Source organism: Anser brachyrhynchus (assembly GCF_964034855.1).
Source record: "Anser brachyrhynchus genome assembly, chromosome: 4".
NCBI classification, from domain to species: Eukaryota; Metazoa; Chordata; class Aves; order Anseriformes; family Anatidae; genus Anser; species Anser brachyrhynchus.
Genome location: NC_137698.1, coordinates 15169273 through 15181587, shown reverse-complemented (window position 1 = coordinate 15181587; position 12315 = coordinate 15169273). Strand labels below are relative to the sequence as shown.

Sequence of the window (12315 nt, the reverse complement as noted above, 5' to 3'; positions counted from 1 at the left end):
CTTGGTTATGTGTTAGCATTGACATTAATCTCCTGGACTTTCCTTGTAGAGTGTATTAACACTGGAAACAGTCACTTGAGTTTCTTCAAAGATGAATCGGTAGAAATATATAAAAATCTGAATACATCTACTTTTTCCACTGGTAAATTAATCTTGAAGCCACTTAAAGAAAAAGGACACCAATTTGTCTACATGGATACAATAGTAAGTATGCTTTTTCCTTATTTATTTTTATTTAATGATCTATATCAAAACAGAGAATCTTAGAATGATTAAAAATAGCATATAAAGTTGACAGGTTTGTCATATTTTTTGCCTAAACTACAAATGTATACAGGAAACATAAATAAATTTCAGCTGTGAAATCAAGCAGTTATAACTAAAGAAACTTGCTGGAGGTACTTTGCATGCACAGTACCCTGCTTTCTTTCACATTAAACGTGTATGTTCATGTGTGCTTCATGTGCAGACAAGATAGAAAGATTAAATAAAAATACCTCCCTCCCCCCCCCCCCCGCTACAAGTTGCCTGTCTTAGTTGCCTGTCTTAGGTTTCAACTGGGGTGGGGAAAAGGAGTTGCAGCTCAGTTTATTATGTTAGTTATGTTATTATGTTAGTGGTTTTTTTTGCTATCTTGCAGTGTGTATGCAAAAACAGTTTTTTTTTTTCTTGGATAACTTTCTTAAATGTTTGCAAAGGAAACATTGCTGATCTTAGAACCCCCACCCCTCTCTTTTTTTTAAAGGCTTTCCATGTTATCCATGGCAAAATAGTTGTTACTTTGCATAAGACATCATATTATCTGACTTCGGGGGCCTTTTTCTATATTCCAGCAGGTAAGCGCATGTTTTTAAAATCAGTTTTTGGGGATTGGGTTAGACTGAATTAGCAGGCTACGAAGCACAACTGAGGTGAATAGTTGGGAGAGAGGAGTTGGAGTAGAGTATGGGAAAGCACAGCATTAGGAAGAAGGGAGTGTGACCCAACACTGGACACAGGCTGATGATCTAACCTTGGACTGTAGTGGTACAAACACAGCCTGTTTACCTGAGTTTCCTTCAGAGTTTTTGATAACATAATCAAGTTCCAAGAGTGAAGTTCTCTTGGTATTCTAGTTCTGTCCCTAGCTACGATGTCAGGGAAACTTAATCGGACAGCTTTAAATAGTGGTAGTTAATATAATTTTCATCACCATCTTTTCCTACATAAATTAATGAAAATTCATTTGGATCAGTTCACCACATTTTGCACAGTGCGTGAAGTACAGAAGGTGCAGCCTGTCTGCTGAAAGTGTTGTAACCTCATATGGGTCATTGAGAATTGTAGAACGCCACTGATTTTGCTCTTCTGAGATGAAAGTGGAATGAAATCCGTATGAGAAGCTACCCTTTAGCGGGTAAGAGAGTAGTCAGGAGAGTTTGTAGTACTAAAGTAGACTGTTCATGAAGTGGTAGAGGACTTACAGCTTGCTTGTGAAGAGGCTGTGTTAAAGAAGTGACAATCTACCACTCTTACTGTTTTATCAGTTTTTCACCATGACATCCTGTTTTAACAACCATTGTTCAATTAATGCTTGACACTTCAGTAAAAGTGTCGGTTTTAATCTTAAAAGCTGAGGGGTCAGCAGAGACAGATATATGGTTTGATTTTGGGTAAAGGAGATTGTATTAACTGGTGAAAGTTCCATATCTGTATTCCTCTCCGTTTGTCCCTGTTTCCTGATGGCCTTTCTGTACTGCGTGGATGGGCGATGCGGAGGTTGTGGTGGAAGATCTCTTTGTATCTTATCAAGTGTGGCTATGTATGAATGTTAGAAAGTTGCTCTTCCTCAACAACCAGTGTCTTTTAGATGCCTCTGTATTTGAGGTCACGTTAGTATGCAAAAATCCCAAGTGAAGATCTGCAAATAAGTTTCCTTGTGCAGTTCTTAATGAGATTGTCCATAACAATTAAAATAAATTCAGTCACATTAAAGTTTTCTTGTGGCTTTTGTGAGTGGAGAGTTTAAGCCAATTACTTTGGCTTCGGTAAAAGTCTTGGTGAAGATGTGCTTTTTTCCTATCACAGGTTAAAAGAAATGAAGCTAGCTGTAGGTCTTCTTCCTTTTTACCACTTTGAAATGCAGTGACTTGCCTGGAAGAGTGGCATCATAGATTTGGGGCTAATATTACTTCTCCTTAAATATATGAAATAAAAACATAGTTTTCAACTGAGTTGAAGCCAAATAGGACTTCAAAGATTGCTAGTGGCTTCTAAAGAAAACTTTTTCTGCTTTTATTTATAGGAAATCAATACAACATCCGTAATCTTCTGAACGAAGAAAGTGTTCTCCTTTTCACGCAGTTCAAAAACGACAGGTGTGAAGAACTTCCTCCAAAAAAGTTTGCTTGAAATACTTCTCACGCTTTTGTACTTTCTGATTTTTTTTTTTCCCCTCATAAGAAGTATGTTTGTTTGTGCCCAGCTTAACTTCACAAACTAAGACAGCTGGTAAGATCAACATAGAAAGAGCTACAAAAACAACTCACAAGTTTACTGTCAAACTGCAGTGACCCAGTGAAGGGCCTCACTCTGTATCGGGCATTTGTCATCCAGAGACAGGAAGAGATACTTAAAAATTTGTTGGAAAAACGTATTGTTGTTCCAAATTGTACTTTTATGCCTAATCTCCCCCCAAATGCTTAACACTTAAATTAATTTTGACATCTTCAGCTAACATCTGTTAGACTCAATGTCTGCCTCTCAGAATAATCTCTGTTTAAACGTAGAACCATGCTGTCTGCACTCCAGTAATTGTTGTCTAGGAGACAGGCTGCTGGAATTCTTGCGTGCTAGGGTCCAGCACTCTTCTAACATGTTAATGACAGCAGTTTCTTCCTTGTCTACCAGATGTATGATTAGTGCCTAAAATTTGTATTGTAAAATGGATGGTTTTATCTAGGAGCTTATCGGTTTTATCTTTTATATGGAGCTCTGAACGTTTCAGATAGCTTTATTTTGCCTAATGGCAATAGGTCATTGCTAAATGTGTTACTTTAATATTGCCTTTTGTTTTGATTGATGTGTTTCTGAATAATAACGAGGACCTTTGGGAAAATTGTAATTATACTGTAAACTCCAGAAGCCAAGTCTAGACAGCAGATGGTATACATAACATTTGTCTCTCAAGCTCTTCAAGGTTCCTTCTGGCTGAACATAAGGGATAAACTACAGCTACTCTGGTAGGGTGCTTTCTCTGAGTGGTCACTGCTGTTCCAGAAGAGGAAAAGATATGGAAAATTGAACTGGAATTGAAAACTTTTTAAGGGCAGAATACTTGAGGATTGAGCATTGACCTTGTAAGCAGTCTTGGCCATGATCTTTATGCTAAATCTAGAGTACAAATTAAAGTAGGAGAGGAGAATTGGCTTTAGCGTTACCCATAAGAAACTTTCAGCTGAGAACTAACTCCGTGTCTGTGAAAGCACTTAGACACTGAGGCTACAATTAAGACGTGAGAGATGCTTTAGGTTGGGGAATTTTAGGTAATACACTTTCTTTCAATTTTTCTCTTTCAAGCAGTGGTTCCTATAATTAGTTCATGACCTTGTATGTAATTAGTGAAGTTACGTGACATCTTTGTATGCGTGGCTAGGTCACACTGAACTCTGAGATGATTCCAGGAGCGTGCCAATTGCCATTCAGTTCATCCTCTTGAGGCAAAACTATTTGCAGTCAAAGTTCAGATTGCAGGGAAGAGCATTCGTTTATTCCCCTCAGCCTCAAATTTTGTAAGAGGTTTAAATTTATTTTTTCTACAAGTCATTTAGTTAGAACTGATAATAATTTGATGTCGGTAGCTTTTTGCAACTTTTGGGCTTGGTTGGCCTCTTCAAGGTCAGTGAGATTCAAATATTGTCCCTCTGTTGGAGCCTTGCCAGCAACCAGATGGGCAGTCATGCTGTCTCCCCTGCTTCAGGGAATCCCACCCAGTAAAACGCTCCGTTTGTAAGTCTTTCAACTCTTTAGGCAGGCCCACAGAGATCTGGAAGTTTGCCACTTGGTAAACAGTACAGGGCTAGCATTAGACCAAAAATCCTGTGCTCCTCTCCCAAGCTTGTCTCCCAGCAGTCAGGACATGGATGTGATGATCTCTGAGCCCAAGAGCTCATCAGCTCCAGCTGAAAGAAAGCAACCACTTCTCCATTGTGTTAAAGGCCAGGGAGTTCAGAAGGAAGATACCCAGCAAATTTTGTTGTGCATTACCTGACTGCTGAGAGTGGGTGCTTTGTTAAGGGTCTGGTGAACACGTATGGACTACGGAGCTGATGGCCCTAAAGGAAAGTGTGGCTGTGTGTTACAGAGCTCAGGGCAGCCTGCTGCTGTTCCAGAATACCTTCTGGTTTGGTAGGTTCAGGTGGAAGCAGTGCATTGCCCTTATTGTCATCTTCCCCACTGCGCTACATTGCAACTTGTCAGCAGGGTTTTTGAGTGGGCTTTTTTTAGGTCTTGAGTAACTGATGAGAAATCCATCTTTCTGGATGTTTTCTTAAGCAGAAGTAATATGTTCAGACCGCTTCCTGATACAGACTGGGAAGTAGCAGATGTTCAAGTGCAGGTTTGAGGTCAGAATGCTGCAAATGCCTCTGCTTTTCCTAATTTTGTGCCTGAGAGTGTCAACAGAAAACTGTGGGTTTGGTTTAAAAAAAAAAAAAACTAATTTTTTAGGCTAGGTAGTTTGATTGCTTTCTGGCTAGTTGATTTATTGTGTGAAGTGTCTAGTATAATTTGCAGAGAATGTTTTGTAATTGAACTACATCTCAAAATACTTGATTTTTCTCCTTTTGAGTAGCAGAAGTCAGTTATGTCAGGCATGGTGTTGTGTCTAGGATGTTGCTTTCAGTTTGTAAAGTTTTGGTGAAGTACTTGCCTTTCAGTTATGCATTTTGTCTTGTCTTTCACAGTGTTAGCTCAACTTCTAGTATAAGAAATAGTGGCATAACATTTTGCTGCGATAGTTCAGTATGAAGTTCCTTTAAATCTGCAGTGAAAACAGAGCTTGATTTCTTAAAATAGTTTAAGTGGCTGCAACTGCAACATTCTATAGTTTAGGAAGAAATAACTTGTTTTGGAAAGGAGGGACAGAATTGAAATTTATTAAACGTACGAAGTTCTTATCTAAAAGAAACAATTCCACCATTTGCCATTAGATGGCGCTTCAAGCATAGCTGTTTGTCGTTGCCTGGCATCTGTACCCAAAAGCTTTGGCTTTTGAATGGGGGAGGAGTATGTTACAAATGGCGATAAATTCATTTGAACTCTGTTGCAAGTAAATGTAAATAGATTTCCGTTAACATTAGGATTTGGCACAGAACCTTGCGAAGTTCATTCGGTCAGCATGTAAGTTGTACTAGTTGCAGCCTCTCACTCAAAGTTGTTTTTAAAAATACTGCTGTGCGGCAGGAACTGAGGTGAGCTAGATCGTTCACCCTTTGTCTGGATTGCATATTTTCGTTTAACCTGACACGTGTAGTGTGAGTAGGCGCAGGAGAATTTACAGCTTGAGCTGAAAAGTCCTGTTTGTATTCCAGGACTCCAGTGGGTGCTGAGTTGTGCAGTGTGGCAAATGAGAATTGGTTGTTGGAAGAAAAAGCTGATGTTTCACCTATGCCTGTTCTTGCTATGGCTCCTGCTTCCTACACTTTTGTGTTTATCAGGCTACTAGTAGTCGTGGGTAACCTGTGGCAGTCTAATTTTTTCCCTTACCAAAAGGGATATTGCAAAAAAAAAAAAAAAGTCTTCTCTGAAATCTGAGATTTTAACATTCTTCTTCCTGTCAGTGAGTGATTCTTTTTATCATCGCATTTGCTTCTGTTGAATAATCAACTTCCAGTGACTACTGTGATGAGTTCAAATAGATCTGTGGCAAAATCACCTACAGTTGATAAAATGCTAAGATAATAGCCCATGCAGAACATGTTGTGGTCTGTTGCTTAAATACGTATTCTTAGGGTTTCTCCGATGTTATTTATTTCCATGTTGAAGCTTTTAATAGTGCTCAGATTGTTTCATAGACTAATGGCTTAAATATTCAGCTCAGATGACACAACTTTTCATCTACTTACAGCAGAACACAGAACATCATGTCTAACAGTAGTAGAGATCTGAGGCAGGTTTGTAATTACTAAGCTAGGCTGAAATTGTTAGCTGGTGTTACCTGCTGTGAGGTGAAGTTGGGATTGTCATCAGGAAAGAGACGTGGCCTTTCTCTGCTGCCAGTGTGGTACTGCACTGTTCCTGGAGGAAACCTCTGTTTTAGTACATTAATTCATTGGTTTCTGTCAACAGTAATTGAGAGAGCTGAAGGCAAAAGCAGAGTCAAGTATTTCATCAACATGATGTTAGTAGGTACGTGCGTTCTGTGGTAGGTGATGTGATAGCAACTAGAAGCATACTTTAAGGAGCTTAACTGACAGTGACCCACCATAATGGTAAAGTCAGACTTCTCTAGGCTTTGGCTTCATCTGAGAAAAAATGACGTTACTGGTTAGTAGGTTCCTTTGAAAAATCTAACTTTTTGGAGTTTTCATTTTGCTAGAAAGCTCTTTCTGTCTTACTAAACAAAAAGTTTGTTGTTATTTAAAGAAGAATGCAGGAGAACAATTGCAAAACTGTCAGATGTGTACACATACATATTTTGTACACCTTAGTAAACATAAGATAGAATATGAGCTGAGTAATTACAGAAAAATAAACAGCGCCAATAAAACAAACTCTTGAAGCACATACACAATTCCTTCTATTTTTCAAGTATGCAGTTGAATTAGTTATCTGCAGATTATTTTGAATTAATGTTTGGGAAATGCAATAAAACGAAAAAGCTATTTCCTCATTTTCATGATAGTTGAAAAGGCATTTCAACACGAAAGAATATTTTCTTGCATTTCTACTGACGCACACTCTGCTGCATGATGTGTATTGTAATACAAAATTTACTTTAAGCAGTGATTGATTGCAGATAATACATCTGACTGAGGAGTATGGAACATGCTGCTTACATGGTATTGACAGCTGCTGTAACCGAGCACCTTAGTGTTTCCAAGACAGTACACTTGCTCTAAAGAATATCCTGTCACTTCATGGGTGTTCTTAGATTCAGACAGAAGAGCTCTCTTCACAATACATTTCTCTGGTTGTAAGGAAAAGCATCCTTTAGGATTTCACAGCCAAACTAATTCCTGTGGTCCAGTTTTAAGACTAAAACAAATAGTTGTCAAAATAATGGGCTGCTGAATATTAGGGAACAAATACGTTAAAGGGGTGCCTGCAGAGCTGCTCGGTGTTCTTGAGCCCCCACACAAAGCTTGTGTTCTTTTTTTGTTCTTCACTTCAATTGCTGGGCCCAAGTAAAGGCGCACAAAACATTGTAAAACTACATTTGCTTTGCATTTCTGCAGTCTTTTCTTATTTGGAGCACCAGACAGGCAACAAATGAAATAAGCCTAAGGAAGCAAAGTGTTTACTTCCTCAGTCTATTGAATTGAGATGCAAATCTGAAAGTGTTCAAGATATTTATGTTCCAAGTAAGATTTTTAACTTCTCTTTGAAGCTCGATAGGTAAGGCCTTCTAAATTTGGAAACTGAAGAATTGTAATGCTCTTGACAGCTATGTGGGAAGTTTATTAAATGGGTAGTGTGGTGGGATGACCCGTGGCCAGCTGCCAGCCCAGCCATTCTCTCGGTCCCCCTTGGAAGACAACATGCGATCCCTACCATGGGATGCAGTTCTCCAAGAACTGCTCCGGCATGGATCCCCCAAGGACCTCAGTCTCTGCCAGGTGCCTTCTCCTCACCACAGGTTAGTTATTTGCCAGGAGCCTGCTCCTAGGGGGGGTCTCCGTGAGCTGCAGCTTCCTTCAGAGCACGTCCACCTGCTGTAGCGTGGGGTCCTCTGTGGGCTTCAGTGTGTACGTATATCTGCTCCTGCGTGAGCTGCAGGGAAACCTCTGCTTGGGCGCCTGAAGCAGCTCCTCCTGCACTGACTGCAGGGCTGTTTCTCTCGCCTCTGTCTTGATCCTCTTCCCCCCGGCTGCTGCACAGCACTTTTTCATTTTATTTTATTTTTTTACCTTTTTTTTAGAACTGTTTAGATGCTACCAGTGTCACTGATGGGCTCAGATTTGGCCAGCAGCAGGTCCCTGTAGAGGAGGGCTCTCTCCCCATAGTGACCCCCCACACCACCACCTCCCAGTTACCAAAACTTTGCTAGCTGACAACGCGTGTTACTTAGCTCATTGTTTTCTCATGTTTAGGGTGTTCGAAGCTGCCTTTTCTTGTGCTTCCAGCTTCACTAGCTAACACGAGAATGGATCAAGATATCTGATACGTGGTGCCACCGCGTGGGTGTCTTCTGGAATCGATATGCTGTAAAGAGGGAGAGGAGTGATGAGAGAGGTGTAAACGTAATGAAGAGCCGTGCTACTTGGCAGGTAGTGTCCTGGTGTCCAAAGGTGTTGCAGCCTGGCTTGACTAGGACTCTGTAAGGGGTTTTCAGTTAAGTTCAATAACTTGGAAGGGTAGAACATGACTTTTCTGAAGGGTAGAGAAACACCTTCCTGGTGTTGGTGCCATCAGAACACGGCTGGCTGTGCCAGCAGCTTACGCTCTTGGTTTGGGATTCGAGATCACTCGGATTTAGCATTAAGTCATCTTATCTAAAATTGCAAGATGAAATTCATGAGCGTGATATAAAATTCACTGGACAATATGCCTGAACTTACTGAATCTTACCCTTTCTTTGTTATCATCGCTTTTGTGTTTGAGTACAGAGGGGGCAATTAAAAGAAATAAAAGTTAATTATGATTTTTTTCCTCACAATCTGAACTTGAAATTTTATTGCTGACAAAGCAGGGGTTCCCCTAGGATGCAGTAGGCTATAAGCTGAAGAAACTAAGCACTTCTCTTATATTTCAGTAAGTGCCAAGGCAGCTCTGAGGCTAATTAATCAAAACAAATTTACAATTAAGCCCAGGAAGGAAGACTAATTAAGTAGCCAGTTAAGAAAAAGTGCTGAAGGAGGGATCAACCTTAAGGGAAAGTACGAGACTCCTGGTATTGGCCCATGAAGGACAATTAAGTGATAATTGCAGAGGCCTTTCTTCATCCAGCAAAAGCTCTCTGACTTTTAGTATGGCTGATTTTCGTCATGTTAGAAGCAGACATTTGGTTTTTAAGCAACTAAGCTTAAGCTTACTCTTAAGGTAACTTAAATACAGGGGTTGCTGCAGGAAGAAATTAAAATGCTGCCAGACTTGAGCAGCATTTTAGCTGGTGAAAAAAACGACTATGTTTTGAAGACAAAGCAGCGCTGAATGTGCAGGGTTTTTGCCTCTTCATTTTGTGGTGTACCGAGTCCCATCTTAGCTTCCTGTTTAACCTTTCAAACAAATTACTTTGAGTGGATTATCTCATCAGAATTTGGAATAGCTTCATTATGTTTGGTTGCTAACCCCACTTAAGTTCACAGAAATCATTACCTTGTCATGAAATGGCTTCTGTTGCTTACATCCTACACCCACACTGCATGACATACTTGTGTTTCTTGATGGCAAAAAGAGGGGGGAACTATCATAGCAATACTGTTTGTACTGAAAATAATTTAGCTCCTTTTCTGAAGGGTGTTTTAAGCTTGCATTTGTTTTGCTGCAGTGCTCATCTCTGGCAAGATGCTAAGGGTTGTAAATGAGGTGCATGCCTCACTCTTCCACCTGTCCTTGCCCATCTCCCAGGAACTCTGTATGCTGTTGAAGTACAAAACCATTTTTAACTAACTGGATGCCTGCATGGACTAAGAACTTGCTTAAATATCCAGTTCCCCCCCGCCCTTTTCTGGAACTGGAATTATTATAGAAATTACAAAGAAGGGGTCTCCATCTATGACAAGTGTTGATCATAATTTTATTTTCTTCATAGAAGTCCATATGCACATACTTGCCAGTGTGGTGCACTGTATCAAGTTTGAATGTTCTCTTCCTTCATTTTTTTTGTCTTACACCCTATAGTAATTTCTAAAGGATTATTTTTTTCAATTCAGTGCCCTCTACAAAGTTTTGGTTTTTTTTTTGTCTTAGTGGTGCTTACAATGACTGTATCAGTTGTTTAACTTAGTTCCAGGTATTTGAATTATTTCAGAAGTGTTCTTGTGCCTGAAAGTTCCTCTGCTACCTCTCCTTCAAGCTTTGTAAAAGGCCTGGCAAAGCTCCCGATTTTCTTGCTTAGAGAAGTGATGCAAAGCTTCCTTTTGGCCTCTGTTGTTCTTTTAAAGACGTGTGTAGTTTTAATCCCAAGAAAGGTCAGTTTAGGCTGTTGCTGGCAGGGTATTTGTTATCATTGTCCGCCATTTCAGGCTCACATGGTTGTCCTTGAGCCTCATCCCTGTGTTGAGGCTGGCTCTGCAGTGCCAAAAGAATCCTTTCCAATGCCATTGCACCTAGCCAAACTTAACAGCATCAAAGCGTGCTTCTGGCACCTCTCGCAGCACTAATTCATCATGCTGCTGACCTTTTGCCTTGGCAAAATCTGTCTGTGACTCTGCCATCACCTAGGCACCATGCTATGCCCTGATTTAGTACTGGCAGGCTCGTCCAGGCATTCACCTGCTCTTACATCTTCATTCCTGTCGCCAGGGGCGATGCCATTTGGCACCGGCCGGTTTTGGCACGGAGATCTGGTGTGTGCACACACATGCCCTCTCACACCCCGCTGCTGCCTGGCTTTTCTGGTAAATGCCAGGAGAAAGGCATCCTCCTGGCTGCTGAGACTTCTGTGGGGTCTGAGGAGGAGCCTGGACTAAGATGGAAGACTGTCATGGCTCTTCAGGATCACCAGCATAGGTACAAGGTACACCTGTGAGCACTTGTGTGCGCACCTGGCATCCTGGTTCTTGTCACTGGCCACCGCGGAGAGGTCAAGGGATACAGAAGAGAGCAGGAGATGAAAGTTCATTTAAGGGGGAAGGGAGTTTATGTGCATCCCTCTGGTTCTGCTTGATCAACTGTTGAGTCTTCTTAATCAGTCATAACTTTCAGCATTTCTCTGTCCTGCCTGGTAGAGGATGATGGTTATGGTGTTGTAAGCTACCTTCTGTTCCAAAGCTGTGAGTCTGGTGGTACCACCTACCTCGTCAGGAGGGCAGAGAAGAGAGCAGTTTACAGTGTCACTTGGTGGTGAGCTGTGTCAGACTTGGTTCTCTCAGTTAGCAACAGTCTTAATCCGTGGATTCCTCCCTGCTGTCAGCAGCTCTGTGTGGCCTTGGGGCTGTAAATGGTGGGCTGTGGACCATTTGCCGAAATACTAGCAGAAACGAATTAAAATATACACAAGGTTTTTATAAAAATAGCATGAGACTTGCTTGTATGTTTACTACTGAGGGCTCTTGGTCCTGCACAAAATGCAGCATTTCGTAACGCTGGTAGCATAAAACAAATCTGTAGAACAAGTGTCAGTGTTGCAACTGAGTGTGGCTTTGACAACTCCAAACTTTGTACAGAGGAACACAGTTGTTAGAGTACCTTGTTTAGCTAAATTATGCTAATGTGCTCTTTTGAAAATCATAATTGAAATGATACCAATATTTTTATTGATTTGCCACTGGAGTACGTGGCTGCTTTGAATACAATTTGCAGTCATTCCACTTTACTGAGCAGTTACTGTCTAGCATTATGGCACAGAGGTTTTGTTGTGGTTTTTAACTGAACGTTGCATTCATCCGGATGAACTAATTTCTATTCTTTTTGCATATCAGACCAATTGTAACAAGCACGTTGTTGGAGCCCGAGCCCTCTTCCCCATAAGTTCACCTGCAAGTTGATCATCTAATGCGAGTGAGTTCTGAAGAACACTGTTAACTACCATCCAACTGGAAATATACCTGTATTGGAAGCACATAGTTTCCTTGATCTTAAGAGATCTTCCTCCAGTGTAAATTGTAAATAGATGGCTACAAATTACTTTTCTGTTTTGTATCAATAAATGTTAAATAATACAAATCAGTTTTGATTCCTTTGCCTTTCTAAATCATTTAAGAATGAATTTTATGGTAGTTGGTGCAACGATGAAAACTCGGGTAATTGCATGAGGCTGAGGAGTTTGATTTGTAAACATGTATGAAGGAAGTTGCATTGAGTGGTTTCAAGGACGTCCCCAGTGAAATCTGCCAACTGTTCCATTGGTTGTATTGAAACTTTTAAAAGGAGTTTGGAACTAAAATATGCCAATACAGATTGGCTTTGAAAAACAGCGTTCCTGACTGACCGTGGTTTTGGTTCCAGTGTCAA

General features: G+C 40.6%; 1 protein-coding gene across 4 annotated transcripts in view; it reads left to right on the top strand.

Moving 5' to 3' along the window:
- Positions 1-12030, top strand: part of CENPC (centromere protein C) — a 28281-nt gene extending 16251 nt beyond the window's left edge. For 2 of the 4 annotated variants that reach the window (XM_080589989.1, XM_080589988.1), the window contains 4 exons: positions 50-204; positions 746-836; positions 2285-2357; positions 11784-12030. In XM_080589989.1, coding sequence (XP_080446115.1) covers positions 50-204; positions 746-836; positions 2285-2357; positions 11784-11832 — 368 coding nt within the window. In that variant the 3' untranslated portion in view covers positions 11833-12030. Of the gene's footprint in view, positions 1-49; positions 205-745; positions 837-2284; positions 2491-8291; positions 8469-11783 lie in introns of all 4 variants that reach the window. The other 2 variants (XR_013950417.1, XR_013950418.1) reach the window with 2 other exon arrangements.
- Positions 12031-12315: the final 285 nt, after the last annotated feature.